This window comes from Rhinolophus hipposideros (assembly GCF_964194185.1).
Source record: "Rhinolophus hipposideros genome assembly, chromosome: 20".
NCBI lineage: Eukaryota > Metazoa > Chordata > Mammalia > Chiroptera > Rhinolophidae > Rhinolophus > Rhinolophus hipposideros.
In genome coordinates, this window is record NC_138066.1 from 53,313,032 (window position 1) to 53,328,832 (window position 15,801).

At 57.7% G+C, this 15,801-nt stretch overlaps 1 protein-coding gene across 1 annotated transcript; it reads right to left on the reverse strand.

Moving 5' to 3' along the window:
* Nucleotides 1-12,384: 12,384 nt before the first annotated feature.
* Nucleotides 12,385-15,661, reverse strand: CD7 (CD7 molecule). The gene is made up of 4 exons (XM_081030111.1): nt 15,455-15,661; nt 14,211-14,525; nt 13,858-13,991; nt 12,385-12,792 (listed from the first exon to the last, which is right to left on the reverse strand). The coding sequence occupies exons 1-4, from the start codon at nt 15,528-15,530 to the stop codon at nt 12,685-12,687; spliced, it is 633 nt and encodes a 210-aa protein (XP_080886237.1). The 5' UTR covers nt 15,531-15,661; the 3' UTR covers nt 12,385-12,684.
* Between the last annotated feature and the right edge of the window lie 140 nt (nt 15,662-15,801).

Genomic DNA, 15,801 nt, shown 5'->3' on the forward strand with positions numbered 1-15,801 from the left:
ACGGGCACACGTCCCGCCCCCGCCGCCCGGTCACGCTCAGAGGCTCAGCGGCTCCGCCTTAAATATACATCCCTGGGTTCTGATTGGCCAGTTAGAATCATGTGCCGATCCCTAGCCCAATCGCTGAGGCTGCGGCTTGCTGTACTGTGATTGGTCAGGCCGCGTCAAGTGCCGGGAGGTGCGTTGCGGGTCCCCCGCAGGCTATCGCCGGTAAAGCGGCCGCGAGGGCCCAGGTCGGGCGGAGGCCCTCGGAGAGCCAGTCGGATGCGGGCTTCTCCGCAGCCTCCGGGCACGCGGGCCGCCCGGCCCCGCTCGGAGCTGCGAAGCCCAGCCTTCCGGCAGCCGTCGCCCGGGGCAAACCGGCCACCCAGTGGGGACAACCCCAAAAGACTAAGACTCCTGCCCGGCGCCCCATCCCGCCAGCGCCTGCTCGCGTTCTGCTCACCCGCCCGGCAGGGTTTTGTTTCGTGAAAAAGTTCGCAGTCAGCCAAGTGGAAGTAGTTTTACCTCGACCACCACCCAGAGTCTGCCATGAACAGTTCGTTACCTCCGTCAGGCCGTCGTACCGTTAGGCCTGTAAGCACGTCACAAACATTTAAAATACATAATCAGATACACAAACATGGGGGGAAACCTTTAAATCAAGAAAATGCTAACCTTTTTGGTGAGCAGGACAGGGAGAAGCACACGAATAGATGCAAATTAGTGGAAATGCTCCAGTTTGGGGGCTGGAGGTAGGTTTGCCGGTGCTCAGCATATAATTACGCCATTGTAGTAAACTATTGTTTTCATACGACTAAATCGCAAATATCAGTACTGCACCCAAAGTATTTCAGCGCACATTAGCATGCGGCGTTTGTTTATAGATTTGAAACGTTTCATTTACAATGAAGTACGTAAATCTTAATTATCCGTTCGCTGAATGTTAGCAAATACAACTGTGGAACGCAAGATGCCCATCACCTCGGAGAAATCCCGTGTGTCCCCCCCCCCGCCCCCCCGCCCCGCCCCTCGGGCAACCCCGCCCCTCCCGCTCTGGCTGCTCCCCCCACTCTGTCCCGCACCCTTCCCCCTCCCTCCCAGGCTGCTCCCCCCACCCCTTCCCAACCTGGGAGACGCTCGGAGCCCTGGACCGAGTTGGACGTCGGACGCCTCTGTTTTAGCGCCACGTGGTGGGCGGGTCTAACTCCTCTGAAGATCGCCTGTGGCGACTTTCCCTCCTATCGGTCTTCCAAAGCCGAAGAGCGCGGTAACTGTGCTTTCAAGTCAGACAAAGGCGCGTCCTAGCTCGCAGGCACCACGTCGCACCAGCGAGTCCCGTGTCCCTCTGTCCTGACCCATTTCCTACGTCATCATCCCAGGAATCACCTCCCCATTGCTCTGCAGCTTTGCCCACAACGACTGAAACAGTAAGGAAACGGAAGGATGACGACGTCCCCTGGAGAGTGGCGCAGCCGTGACATGAAGCTGGTGCTGCGGCCCCGCAGGGTGCAAGTACCCAAAGTCGCCCAGGGGACGCCTGCAGAAGAAACCTGACGAAGAGGGATCAGAGAGGAAGGGGCCGCGCAGCCCTGGGCCCTGGGCCCTGGGCGCCGGTCTCGGACGGCCAGGTCCTCCCCGCATGTCGCAGACTCCAGGATCACGGATGAAAAGTGCGTTTCTCACTCGGTGAGTCCTTCCCAGGCGCGGACACTCTGCCACCGGCTGGCTCTGGACCATCTCCTGAGCCCGAAAGGACCCAGGCCACTTGTGTGATCTCTTAGGAAGTCTGTGCTTCAAACATACTTGATACAAATACAAAGAGGCTTTCTATGTTTACATTCTTATTAAAATTTCTAATAAAGATTTTTATTTTCTTTTTATTTTTACTTGTGTGAATTATTGGTGATCTGAATTTAAAAATAAAAAAATAAAAGGGGACTATTGTCAGTTTCCTGGCACACAGGGCTGAGGACTGAGGACCAGACCACAGGTGGGGTGAGGGGAATGTGGAGGAGATGATGGAGGAGATGTGGCGCGAACCAGTGGGAGGGGTGGAGCTACGAGAGAGGCGGGGCTGGCAGGGGCTTGAGGGCGGGCGAGCAGGTTTCAGTGCAGGTTTCTGTGCACGACCCTCCAGAACCTTCACGCATGCCGCATGCCTGACAGTGGGTCTCCTGAACCAGGAGAGCTTCTTTTCTAGTTACTTCCGACGTGAGCTGAGTCATCTCGCAAGGATGTTTATGTGCCTGACAAGCAGGTTCCCATACTCAGTACCCCTGACTCCCCAGACTCATTAGTGAGCCCAGGCCAGCATCTACCTGGATGTGTGGGCTGGGAGCTCCTGGAATGTGAGCCGAGGGACGGAAAAGATAATGAAAGATGCTAAACCCAAAGTCTTTACTGAAACCCAGAGCCACTCTGCTTGAGAACTGTGACACCCCACTGTGCCCCTAGCCTTCCTGCCCAATGCAGGGCCACCCCTGGGGCTGGACAGAGTCCCAGTCAGAGCAGTGTCCCCCAGAAGCCCTTTCAGGCCTCAGGTGGGGTGGCTTTTTGGGGTCACTCTGCCCAGTGTGACCCGCACCTGTCCCCAGGCCTGGTGCAGGGCAGTGTCCACCCCCGGGAGGGGAGCAGCGGGCAGACTGTGTGGGGGCTGGAGGGAAGCATGAGGAGGGACAGCTATCTGTGGCCGCGGGATGTGTCCGAGGTGCCCAGGGCCTCAACAGATCAACACAGCCAGATGGTGGTTAAAGCGGTGAAAACGGATTTGGTTCAGTACGTGTCAGTGGGGACCAAGAGGAGCTCCATCCCAGATCTGAGGTCAGTGGGAGGATAAGGGAGCTGGGAGGGGGCCGGTTCAGGAGGGTCAGGCAAGTGAATAATTACAAAAGCAGGAAGGGGGTGTGTGTGAGCCCATGTGGGCCCCCTAACTGGTGGGAAGGCCCATCTTCAGGTGTTGGCCAGAACCACTCTCGGCCGTCAGAGGTCAGGAGTAGTGGGGTCTGGGAAGAGACAGCAATCCTCCATTCCACAGAACGCTGGCGGGGAAGGGGCAGGGACAAGCTGCAGGCCTAGGAGAGGGCATTGAAAACTTGAAGGGCAGTGGCCTTCCACACTGCTGCATACCCTGATATTAGCGACAGGCCTAACGCCCAGGCCATCACCATTACAGGTTTCATGCCCAAACACGAGGCCCAGGGATGGGAAGCTGACGGGGCCTCAGACCCTACAGGTGGTTGACTGTGTGTGTGTGTGTGTGGGGGGGGTGGACATCAAAACCCCAGCCATGGTCCAAGGAGCCAAGTGCAGGTGAACTGAGCCGGGCTCGGGCTGGGGGTGTTGTGCAGAGAGGCAGGGGCTCCAGATACGCTTACAGGTTCGCATGACTAGGGATTGTTTCGAGGATTCAGCCTCCACTGTCCATTGTGGGGCTGAAGGTCACAGGGAGGGCAGGTAGAGGTCGGGGGTCAAGGCCCCCTGCCAGCAGCTGGACCCCATGAGGGCAGCCTCCAACCTGGAAGAGAGGGGTATCCTGAGGAAGAAGCAGACGCCCCTTATCACAGAGCCAAACACACAGGCCCATCCTTCCTTCCTGGCAAGTCTCAGGGGTTACCTCATTCGCCTCAGCTGCTGTCAGAGACGGGGCCCCCCAAGCCTGGAGCCTGGTTAAGGCCGGGCTCAGGCCCCTGCAGAGGTTGCTGTGAAATGAACCAAACTGTGATGCCCCATCCCCCGAGTTCCCCCATGTCCCGGACCCCATTGACATCCTCTGTGATGGGACCCTCTAACTTCGCCCAGTTTGAGGAGTTTAAGTGCCCTCCGCCTTTGTGGTCATCAGCAGGAGGGCACTGATCTGTAAACCAGACCTTGTCCCCCACAGCATGGCCCATGTGTACTATGGGCTTTTGAGACATTTGCTAATTCTCGGGTGAAGATGGCATCTGGTGCCCGCATGTCTTTAGTTACAAGTGAGGCCGAGAGCTTCATGCCTGGCTGTGTCATTTCTTACATGTTTGAGACCTGCCTGCTCATGTGTCTCCTTCTGATCGACCTCAGAAGCTCTTTCGCCGTGAACAAATCGGGCTCTTTTGTCCTCTGTCTCCTGCAGCTCCCCACAGCACTGACTCTGGGACGTGCTCCCTGCTGTCCCCTACAACCCCAGATTTTAGGTTGAATTTTTTTCTTTTAGATTTTATTGGGGAAGGGGGACAGGATTTTATTGGGGAACAGTGTGTACTTCCAGGCCTTTTTTCCAAGTCAAGTTGTCCTTTCAGTCTTAGTTGCGGAGGGCACAGCTCAGCTCCAGGTCCAGTTGCCGTTGCTAGTTGCAGGGGGCGCAACTAGCAACCGCCAACCTTGTGGTTGAGAGGACACGCTCCAACCAACTGAGCCATCTGGGAGCTCAGCAGAACCCCTCTCGGCAGTTCCTGCCCACCAGCTCAAGGTGCCATGTTCAATCTTAGTTGCTGGGGGCGCAGCCCACCATCCCTTGCAGGACTCGAGGAGTTGAACTGGCAACCTTGTGGTTGAGAGCCCTCTGGCCCATGTGGGAATCGAACCGGCAGCCTTTGGAGTTAGGAGCACGGAGCTCCAACCGCCTGAGCCACCGGGCCGGCCCTAGGTTGGTTTTTAAAGTTCTAAACCTCAGATCACCCAAACTATCACGGAATGTTGTGGGGCTGTTCACTTCTCAAAGAGAGGGTGACAGCCTGCTGAGACCCTGTCATTGGCCCGTGACCCTCACCCAGCACATGGGGAAATAGTCTCAAGGCTGGGAGGCTCCATCTCTAGTCAAAGCCCCCTTCCACCTCTGGGCCTCAGTTTCCCCATCTGTCAAGAAGGGCTTGGACGCCAAGAATTTGGTGCTTCCTTCCAGGCCAGGTGGTCAAGCCAGGAAACACTGGCTGAGCCCTTCCCTCCAATGCCCGATCCTACCGCCAGAGGGCAGGCGGCCCTCCCGGGAGCCCCAGGGCCCTGAGCTGCATCGCTAGAGGGGAAGGCAGTTGCCACAGTGAGAACCCCTATGGGTTAGGGTCCCAGGATGCCCACAGGGGGCTGAGGGACCCCCTGCCCTGCTCAAGACCTGTCTCAGCCACCGTGATGCATGAGACAAGGTGCTTGGATGCTGTTGGGGAGTTTGTCACCCACGTGCAATAAAGGCCTGCAGAGGCAGGCCTGGGGCCCCAGGGATCCAGCAGACTGAAAGGCCAGGGCGGAGCAGGCAGGGCATGGTGGGGAGGGGAACGTGCAGTGCAGGGTGTGCCCTCAGGGCCCCTACCTGGTTTGGACCCCTGCCCTGGCTCCCCAGGAGCAGATGGACAAGCCTCAGGCCCCACAAAATGGACTCTGCCTGGCAAGGGGCCCTGGGGTCAAGGGAGGATGGCCAGCTGAGATGGGTGGTACCCAGGGTGCTGGACAGAGATGGTGGGGAGTAAGGGACCAGGACACATGGGCTGCACTGGACCATGTGCCAGGGGGTGCTGGGGCAGGACCAGACAGCAGTGGGAGCACAGAGAAGACTGGATGGGGCCGTTCGGTCCTCAGCCCTGACATGGGGGAGCAGGGATGGTGGCCTATCAGGGGCCGATCCAAGCTCAGAGCGGGCTCTCTGGGTGAAGAAGGAGCGATCCCTGCTCTCCACCCTGGAAAGAAATAGACGAGGCAGGGAGGGGCAGCGGATGACGATGGGCCTTACAGTCCTGGCACTGGAGCTGAGGGGGTCCAGCACACTTGACAGCTAACCTGGAAGATACACAATGTCACGGGGAGGGGACGTGAGAGACAACCCGACTTCTAAGCAGCCTGGCTACAGGTGAAATGATGTGACTGACCATGTCACAAAGGCCACCCACCAAGCTCGGTGACTGAACGAAGAGTGTCAGTGTGTCCCCAGGACTCATGGTTGGAGGATCAGAGGCTTACAGCCGGCTTCCAGGGCTGAGCACTGCTCTCCAGCCCCACGGCCCAGCAGGTGACAGCCCCTTAGCAGGGGGAGGTGGGGCCCAAGGAGATGGAAGACCTGGTGGGAAGGTCTTCTCAGCCTCAGCCTGGTCCCTTGGGCCAAAGTTGTGTGGGGTGAGAAAGGCAGGTAGAAGCCTCTGAGGTCAGGCTGGTCTCTGTGCTGAGTGTATCCTGCACCATATCTGGGAGAACGTGGATTGCCGCAAATGCTCTGCTCCTCCCCCAGGAATCCCTCTTTCCAGAGATCACGTGACTCACCCCCACACCAGAGGCAGAGCTGAGGTCACTGCTGCCACCCCCCTCCCCCCACAGCCCCCGACACTCAGATTATACACAGTTTGGCAGAACAGCTTTACCTCGTCTGGTGAAATCACTTCCATGGCGTTTGGGGTCCCTCCTGCAGGGGTCCCTCTTTCCTGGGTCACCCACTGGGTGGGGAACAAGTGGCCTCAAGCGGGTTGGGCCTCACTCTCCTGGCCCACACACCAAACTCAAGGCAGGCGCCTGGCCTTTAGGAAAGCCTGAAAGCTCCATCAGACCCTGCTGGGGGGAGGAGGAGTGTGGTCTCACAGGATGGGGAATCCTGGGGGGTGGGAAAACCGGCAGTGGGGAACCTGGTTGAGGCCAAGAACCAGGGCGAGGTGGGGGCCCTGGGGCCTGAGAGAACAGTGTCCCAAGATGAGTGTTTTCACAGACGCAAGAGTACTCCCAGGAGAAGCCGGATGTAGCCTTCCTGCCCACCTGCGAAGATCAGGAGAGAAATAGGTAGCCCGCCCTCACGGCATCAAACTGTGGGCCCTGCACCTGTGGACTTGGCCTTGAGGGGCTGTTGGCTGGCTGCCCACAAGGGTCACCCATGAGGCAGGCAGGCATCTCCTCTGGTCTCGAAGCTGTTCCCAGATCCCGCAGCAGCACCCCCAGCCCTGCCGTCTGTGGGTGAGGGAGAGGAGGGTGGGCCACAGTGAGCTTATGACACAGGCCACAGGTGACTCCTGTGCTCCAGGCAGCTGTGGCCTGGAGACCCCTCAAAGACCCCTGGGATGCCAGGCACCACATGTCCCCCAGCTGGCTGTCAGTTGTCAACAGCAGCCATCCTCCCACGTCAATGTGCCAGCTTTGGCAGGAGGATGGCTCCCAGGGGCCCACAACAGGTGTCCCCGTTTTCCGGTACCTTCCCTAAGGTGTCCCTACGGGCTTTGACCTTTGACTCAGGAAGCCCGACACTGTAACTGAGCTGAGATGTGAGCACAGAGAGGACCAGACCCCTCAGGGCCACAGTGTGAGAACCATCTTAGCCATTCCCTGTGTGCCACTGGCCTTCTGGGTCCCCATGTCCATTTGTCGAATGAGGAGATGCCACCCCTCTTGGAGGTCTTTGATTGAAGCAGAGCCCACTCCCCACACCCTCTGGGGCTGCGCTTGTCTGAACAGGGGAGGGGCAGATTTTGATGCTGCCCCTGAAATGCTTGTGAGGCTGAGGACGCAGGACCTGGCTGTGACTCCCCACTTCCTCAGGGGTGGGGGTCTCTCCTGAAGGAGCCTGTTAGGCATGGCCGGAGGAATCAGTGGAGGAATGAGTCGCAGGAAAACAAAAATGGTCTATAGGAATTTGTTTGGCTGTTTGAGCTGCGGGAGGTCAGGCTAGAGCCAGCAGAGGGAAAAGATCATAACCTCCAGAGCAAAGGGGGATGGAGTTTTATAGGAGGGTGAACGAGGCTGTGCCCCCGTCAGGGACAAAGGCTTTCAGGGCTTGACCGAGCCCTCCGGCTCCACACGCCGCCCAGGCCGCTGCTGATAGGGCTGATGACAGGCCCCGAGGAGATAAAGCGAGGCAGGATCAAGACAAGATGGCTTTTTTATTTTTTAAGATTTTATTGGGGAAGAGGAACAGGACTTTATTGGGGAATAGTGTGTATTTTTCCAGGATTTTTTCCAAGTTGTCCTTTCAATCTTAGTTGTGGAGGGTGCCATTCAGCTTCAAGTTGTTGTCCTTTCGGTCTTAGTTGTGGAGGGTGCAGCTCAGCTCCGGGTTCAGTTGCCGTTGCTAGTTGCAGGGGGCACAGCCCACCATCCCTTGTGGGATTCGAGGAATTGAACCGGCAACCTTGTGGCTGAGAGCCCGTGCTCCAACCAACTGAGCCATCCGGGAGCTCAGCGGCAGCTCAGCTCAAGGTGCCCTGTTCAATCTTAGTTGCAGGAGGCAGAGCCCACCATCCCTTGCAGGAAATTGAACTGGCAACCTTGTGGTTGAGAGCCCACTGGCCCATGTGGGAATCGAACCGGCAGCCTTCGGAGTTAGGAGCACGGAGCTCTAACCACCTGAGTCCCCGGGACGGTCAAAGACAAGATGGCTTTTAAGATGAGGTTTCTGCTCCTGGCCTAAATATGGCGTAATAGAGCCCTCGTCCTCCACAATTCATCAGGGTGGGGACCAATGTGGCCAGACCAGTCATTCAGCAGGCTCCTCTTGGCTCAGGCTTAGTTTTGTTAAAGGGGCTGGCGGGGCCCAGTGGGCTTGTGAAGACTAAATGCATTACATGATGAGTGAAGCCAGGAGCTTGGGCCTAAGAATCAGGAAGGTGCCTCGGGGGTGGGGGGGCTGAGGAACTGAGGGAGCCCCGGCCTGTGTCACCTGAGTACACAGGCCACCCGCCATGGCCCGTCTGTCCCTGGGAGATGGGAAGCTCCGGGAGGCCCTGGACGCTGTCGCTGTCCACGGACAGCAGGACAATCAGAGAATCTGAAAAGGGCTTCCTTCAGCCAGGGGCCTAAGGGGGAGAGGGGGAGGAGGAGGGAAAAAGAGCCGTCAGGAAACAAGCAGCAGGTGGGGGGGTGGAGCTGGCAAAGGGCTGCAGAGGCCTGGGCCCCAGGCGGAAGTGGTCTCTAGGGAACGGACAAGAGGACTACTTTTGCAGAAGGAAGTAGGATAGGAGGTTGGGTTCCCAGCCTGCTGCCGCCAGACACAGAGCCGGGCACACGTCAATCACAGACTGTCCGAGGCCCACTGAGCACAGAGTCCACTGTGGCCATTCCTGGAGCTAAACCTATCACAGAGTAGCCACAGGCTGTATCTTACAGAAGTTTCAGGTAAACTGCCCCTAGTGTGCTCTTGCCTTGCACAAGGCCCCCATACCAAAAGTTTCCATGAGGCAGAAAACACACATGAACCCCAGCTGGGGGTGGGGGGGTCTGTCTTCCACTAGCGATTAGAGAGCGCCACTGCCTCTGGGGGTGGCCTTTCTTCTCTTACTTCCTCTCTGCTAAGTACACTTATTTTCACTTTAAACTCTACACCCGCTCACATCTGAATTCTTTCCCACGTGAAGCCAAGCACCTTTTCAGCCCAGGTGTGTCCCCGCTTCTCGCCAGGCATCAGCGAGAGCTCACCCAGTGTGGGGGTGGGGTGGGGTTGGCGCTGGCCCACCAGGACTGTGGCCAGGGCCCCCCCAGGTCCCGGCCCACGTTGGGGCTGAGACCCCAGGCCAGGGGACTTGGGCTTGGGCCTGGCCTGCAGGTGGCTGTGGCATTGGTCTGCCATGGTGGTGTGCATGGGAGAACGTATTTTACTTATCAACCAGTTACCTGATTTAAGAGTGAGAAACACACAAGCGCCAGGATGTGGGTGCCACTTGTGATATTGCGGGTGTTGGGGGTGCTGGGCAGGTGGGGGTGACTGGGGGAGAGTGACGGGCTCTGGAGGATGGGCAGTGGGGCGGATGTGAAGCCAGTGGGTGTGTGAGAACTCGGTGGGGATGCAGCAGGCCCAGTACCTCCTTCCTGCCCCTCCCCCCCTCCTCCACAGCAACCCCCAGCCCAGTGGAACCGCAGACAGTTCAAAGAAGCTCGGCTCTGCACTACAGTGAGGGGCATGTGTGGGGGGATCTCCTGCCCCTCTCCCCAGGTCTGGCGACCCACAGGGGCAGTGAGGGGAGCAGATGAATTTACCTGCTGCGCTGACCCCTCTGCCAGTGCCGAGGACGGGCCCTGCTGTCCACTGAGGTCCTTCTCCTGCCCAGGACATCTGCTTGTGGTCTCACACCGACGGGCAGGGGCTGCATCCCGCTCTCTTTTCAGCCCGGCCAGCCCAGCCTCGGCCATGACCTCTACCCCTGCCATGCGCCAGGCTGTCCAGACTGAACGTCCTCAGTCTCCGTCCACTCCCTGCACTGCTGTCTTGGGCCGAGTCACTGCCTGCTGCCACCCTTGTCCCCAGCCAGCGGGACCCTCGGTGGGGTCACACATCTCCCAGCCCTCCAGGAGTGAACGTGGGGCCTGGCTTCCCCTCCTCTGTGCCACCTGTCCCACCCCTCCTCCCTGCACTCCCGCTAGGTCCCCAGACACTCGGGGAGCCCCCACCCAGTCAGCACAGCGCCCTGCTTCTCCACCATCTCAGCTATTTCTCTGCTGATGCCCCCTTGCCTCTCGGATGCCCGCCCTCTGAGGACAGAGTCCCTCGTTGGTTTACTCGCTGCCGTGCCCCCAGCACCTAAACCTGCACCCATGCAGAGGCTGCTCGGTCAGCATCCGGATGGATGTAGAAGTCACTCGTTTACAGGAAAGAGAAACTGCGGCCCTGGTCCCACCTCGGGCCCCACACTGATCAGGCATGGCCAGCCTGTTCCTCCCGCCGAGCACCCACCACCCTGCTGTTGGGGGGCCCAGAGCCGACCCACAGCAAATTCGGTGTGCGGCAGGCCTCATGGTTCCTGCAGTGGGACAGGGGCTCGGGCTGGCCTCAGGCCCACAGTGGGGTCTGTGCCCCGGGATCAGGGCTGCCTCTCAAGTACCCTGGCCCCGACCATAACAGAAATAGCCACTCCACCTCACTGTGCCTGGAGGCTGTGCAAAGGTGGGGCACACTGGAGTGTCACAGCACCTCCAGGAACAGGCCTCAGCCCCTCCCAAGACCTGGAGGGCAGGTGTGCTGTGAATTTGCTGGAGAACTTCTAACCACAGTGGAACCCCGCCTCCTTCCACTGATCTCGTGTCAGGCAGCCTCGAGGCCTGGCCACGGGGGAGTTGAGTGGGGACCTGTTAGTGGGGCTTAGCGGGGTCTATTTATGGGTGTGCAGTGGCTCCAAGATAGATGAAGTGTTTGCTACCTGGGGCCTCTGCTCTTCAGCACCCGTGAAAACACACGTTTTCAGCTCCAGGAGTGGGCTCCATGATGCAGCCTGACGCAACTATAACCACAACCCCTTCCTTTTTCTGTTGATGAAAATCTTGAAAAACAGCATTTCTGGGGTCCCTGTATCTGTGGGCACTTGTTATGTGTGTCCCCAGCTAGCCCAACACATCCCCCTCTGCCAGCACCTATTGTCCTGGCCAGGGCTATGCTTTCAGATGAAACAGCATTTAAACTGTGCATTCTCTTTAGAAAACCGCCTCCCAAAATCAGTATCATCTGAAGGGGCAACCAAAGAGGGGGCAGTGAACTTATGCAGCAAAAAGTAGAATGACTGGTGGTGTCCGCTAACTTAAAAATATTTTTACTTCCAGAGTATTTTGGATGCTTTCTAAAATCTGTGATTTCTTGTCTCGTACTAAGTATTCGCTTTTGTTCCTGATCTTGGGCCTGTGATTTCATGTTTGTTTCTCTCGCCAGCGCCTCTGTCTCCATGAGTTCCGGCCCTGGGGCTAGACCTGATTTTCCCCCAGAGCTGCTTGTGCTGCTCTATGCTTCCTCCTCTGGGGGGAGAAGGGCGGGGTGAGCCCCAGGTGGTGCAGGGTTGAACACATGGCCCCCAGGTGGTGCAGAGGGTGACAGAGGCCCCTCCAGATGTTCCAGGATAACTGAGTCCCTCCCTGTCCTCCTCAGACACCCTGGCACTCTCTCCAGTTCGGCCTATTACTTGTTACTCCTGCTCTCCCACCCCCTTCCTGCTCTCCCTTTTTTTCTCCCAATATTTAAGGGTATTATTCCATGTCTTCTTGAATTCACAGCTGTATCTGAGAAGTCTGATGTCACGTGAGTTTTGGTGTTCCCTCTACTTTTGAGGCACGTGTCCCTGGGATGTCTAGGCATGGGTTTCTGTCCCTCTCCTGGTTGTCCTCCACAATTCCTTTAATGAGAGTGCCCTCCCATCACCACCCCAGGAGCGCCATCCTCACCCCCTCTGTCTCAGGCCTCTGGTGGCTGCAGTTCCTTCTGTTCCCTGTGTCTCTCAGGGTCCCTTCTGTCTCTCTCCTTCTGGAGGATTTCCTGTCTTCCTGCTCACTCCGCCTATTAAGTCTTGGGTGAGCGATGATAGTTTCATCTCTAACCTGTGCACATGGATGTTTGGCTGACTCCTTTTTCCTGCTGCCTGTCTCTGAGGATGTAGGTTACTACCAGGTGGCTATCACCTCCTGCTGGGGCCGCCCTGCCCAGGACTGTAGGTGTCACACCACAAACCTGGAGGGGCCCAGGTCTGGCTGAGAAGAGAACACTGGAGTCGGAAAAAGCAGAAGAGAGGCAATTTATTCTTGGCAAGCCTGGGTTGGGGGCCTCTCCCCACCCTCTGCCAGGCTCCCCGCTGTCCTGGACCCAAGTCTGTCCAGCAGAGAAGTCCCTCCCACCATGTGAGGGGAGGGCAGCAGCAAGATACGGAGGCATTCTCCCTGGTGACTCCAAGGTGCCAGGGCAGCTGAGCAGGGTGAGCAGGGCAGCCTCGAAGGTGGGAGGCAGGCACGGAAGGCTTCCTGTAGGAGGTGCCAGGAGCCACGCCAGGCCCACTCCTGGTCAGAGGGAAGCCTGGGGCCTCACTGATAGTGGTTGGGAGTGGACATGGTGTTGTGACGGCTACAGGACATATCCTCGTACACCACACACACTGAGCTCTTATCCTTCACACAGCAGAGTTTCTTGATCTGAAAGATAAAGCCTGTCTTTCTCAACTGGGGGCCAGCTGGCTCAGCGGCCCCCTCTTTTTTCAATGTACACCCTCTCAGCAAGCTGGGCCTGCATGAAGCCAGCTCACTAAGGGCCTCCCAGCCCCCCAGGTCTCCTGAGTTGCCCTAGGCCTACTGTGTTTCCCTGAAAATAAGACCTGGCTGGACCATTAGCTCTAATGCGTCTTTTGGAGCAAAAATTAATATAAGACCCAGTGTTATTTTAACATAATATAAGACCGGGTCTAATATAATATAGTATAATGTAATATAATACCAGGTCTTATATAATGTAATATAATATGATATGATATAATATAAGACCGGGTATAATATAATATAATATCGGGTCTTATATTAATTTTTGCTCCAAAAGATGCATTAGCGCGGATGGCCCGGCTAGGTCTTATTTTTGGGGAAACACGGAAGGTGAGGTGGAAGGGGCTGGGCACAGAGGGCAGCAGTAGGGAGGTGGAGGATGGCGTGACCTTGCCCCTAGGAATCTGAACAGATACAGGCTTGGGCTGCTGCCAGGGAATGTGGGGCTGGTGGAGCTGCGCAAACAGCTGAGCGACCAGGGGCCCAGCTGACCCTCTCCTGACTCCTGTCTCTCACGACTTTCCCTCCCACCTCACACACACTCGCACACTGATTTCACTCCTATAGACCTCATACTCACACTGTCACACACGTGTTCACACGTGCACACTCTCAGTCACATGTAGGCATTACGATCTCTGAACCGGTCTTTCTGAACCGTCTTCTCAACCCCTCCTTTATACGTTTGACCAGCACGCATATACAGGCCCCGTGCCCATCCCTGCCCGCCTGCGAGTCCCTAGGACTCCTTGAGGCTCCAGTTCTGGGGTTTTCCTCCCGCCTTGGACCCTCAGATCTCCCAGGGACCGTGATGGAGGGGATGTAAGGGGACTGGGGTTTCCCACGCGGCCAGCTCCCTGGGACTTAACCACTCTCCTTCCCTCCTTGCTCTCTGAGAGGAGCTGGCTTACAGGGACACAGGTAACAACCAGGGCTCACACTGACCTGCGTCCTCCTCTGGACGCACACGGCCCCCAGCCCCAGCCCGATGAGGAGGAAACCTGCAGCCAGGGCCACGGGGAAGGCGACGTGTATCAGCCGAGCCTCCTGGCATGTGTTCGCTGCTTGGGACAGTGTGTCTAAGAAGAAGGAATGGAGAGAGGTAGGGGAGTCCATGAGAGCCTTCGGGGTTCAGGGCAGGGAGGGGCTCTGAAGTGGGGCAATCCAGGAGGCTTCCTGGAGGAGGCAGGCTGGAGCTGGAAGGAACAACCACAGCAAGCGTAGAGGGAAGGTGCCCCAGACAGGAGCAGGTGGAGCCGGCCTGGCCAGCAGGCTCTCAGGGGTGGGTTCGCTCCTACCTGTCACCACGACCAACGTACTGGAGTCACAGACATTCATGTGCGTGACGCGCTGGCAGACATAGGTGCCGGTGTCCGCCAGCTGCAGGTGTTGTATGGTGATGGTCAGGTTCTGCTGCGATACCAAGAAGGTGATGCGGCCCCAGAACCGGTCGTCCACAGTGGGTTCCATCCCATCCTCATAGTAAATGACGTTGGCCTTGTTTGACCCCCAATTTTGCTTCAGGTAGACCCCGCGCAGGGATGGATCGAAGGAGCAGGTGATATTGATGGAGCCCCCCTTTGGGCTGATCACATAGGGGGACTGACACACCTCTGCAGGAAGGACCCGCCACTGTCACCACTGGCCTGGCCAGAAGGGGCATGACCATCCTCCCTGCAGGGGACTGTGGCAAGAGGGAGAGGTCTCGTTCACAGGTCACCACAGACTAGGCACCTTGTGGGAGCCTTGGAGCAATTCAGGGTGCCAGCACCCGGTAGCTGTACTCAGTTCTGACGGGTCCTGCCAGGCTGCCTGCAACCTCTCCCCCCCAGGGTCGGGGGAGCTGGAGCAGGGCTTCTTTTTTCCAAAGCAGCCAGCCCTTCGCTGAGTGGCTCTGACCACTCTCCCTGCCTCTAAGCCTGTCTCTCTTAAATGACAGTCCCCAAGATAGCCGCAGGCACTGTCCCATCTCCCTCTTTCTCCAACGCTGGCTGCCTCAATTCCCCCAGCATTTCCAGTGGCTCTGTTAGGTGGGCACATCTTTGCTTGTCTGTGGGACACGCAGAAACACCCCTTGTCTGCCCAGTTGGGCTCAGCAAAACCACCTTCCTGATGCAAACACAAACCTTCAACGTGATTCAAACCTCAGCTTCTCTGTAAACTAAATTCTGCAGTGTTTTGTTTTGGGTTTTTTTGGCACAAGAATTGTGCCTGTGAGTCCCCCTGCAGCCCCCACCCATGTAACTGATCTTCCTGTCTTACTGCAGAATTTCACACACAGCTGTTGAAAAAAGCAAACTAAATTGTGGAAAGCCCCAGACATTCAGGCAGAGAACAGAGATGAAAGCCACGGGGTGCTGTACGAGACACCACCAGCATCTAGGCACTGGCTGTTTTGTGTCAGGCTCTGTGCGAAGGTCAGTTTCAGCATCCCCGACCACCCCCTTCCCGGGAAGGAGCACGCCCAGGCAGGTGGGGGCACTGAGCCCATTGAGGGAGGCTGCAGTGGGGGATGTGATGAGGGACAGTTGGGAGCGCTTACCTTCGGTGGCCAGGGCCCCAGGCAGGGCCCCTGCAAGTCCCAGGAGCATGGGGAGCAGACAGAGCCCTAGAGCCATGCTCACGGCCACCTCGCCCAGTACTGGGGAAAGGCAAAGTCCCTGTCTCGGTCAGCAGACTCTTCCTGCCTGCAGCAGCCAACCGTGTGCTACTACCTAGAAGGTGCTGCACCAGTGAAAGGTCAGCTCCTGGGGCGGTCAGGGTGGGGGTGGAACAGAAGGCAGGCAGGGAGGGGGGCTGGTGGGGGCCCCTCTGGTAGGACTTCCTGGAGGCAGTGCCGTGGTGAGTGGAGGCCCTCGTGCTCTCCCACAGTCCCACTGAGTGCCCACA

Bases quoted from the DNA above. Each gene is read 5' to 3' on its own strand.
- CD7 (XM_081030111.1), bottom strand. From the start codon at position 15,530: ATGGCTCTAGGGCTCTGTCTGCTCCCCATGCTCCTGGGACTTGCAGGG. The intron at 14,526-15,454 runs GTAAGCGCTCCC...TCCTTCCTGCAG, and splicing joins TGGGGCCCTGGCCACCGAAG to AGGTGTGTCAGTCCCCCTAT. The intron at 13,992-14,210 runs GTAGGAGCGAAC...CCTTCTTCTTAG, and splicing joins TACGTTGGTCGTGGTGACAG to ACACACTGTCCCAAGCAGCG.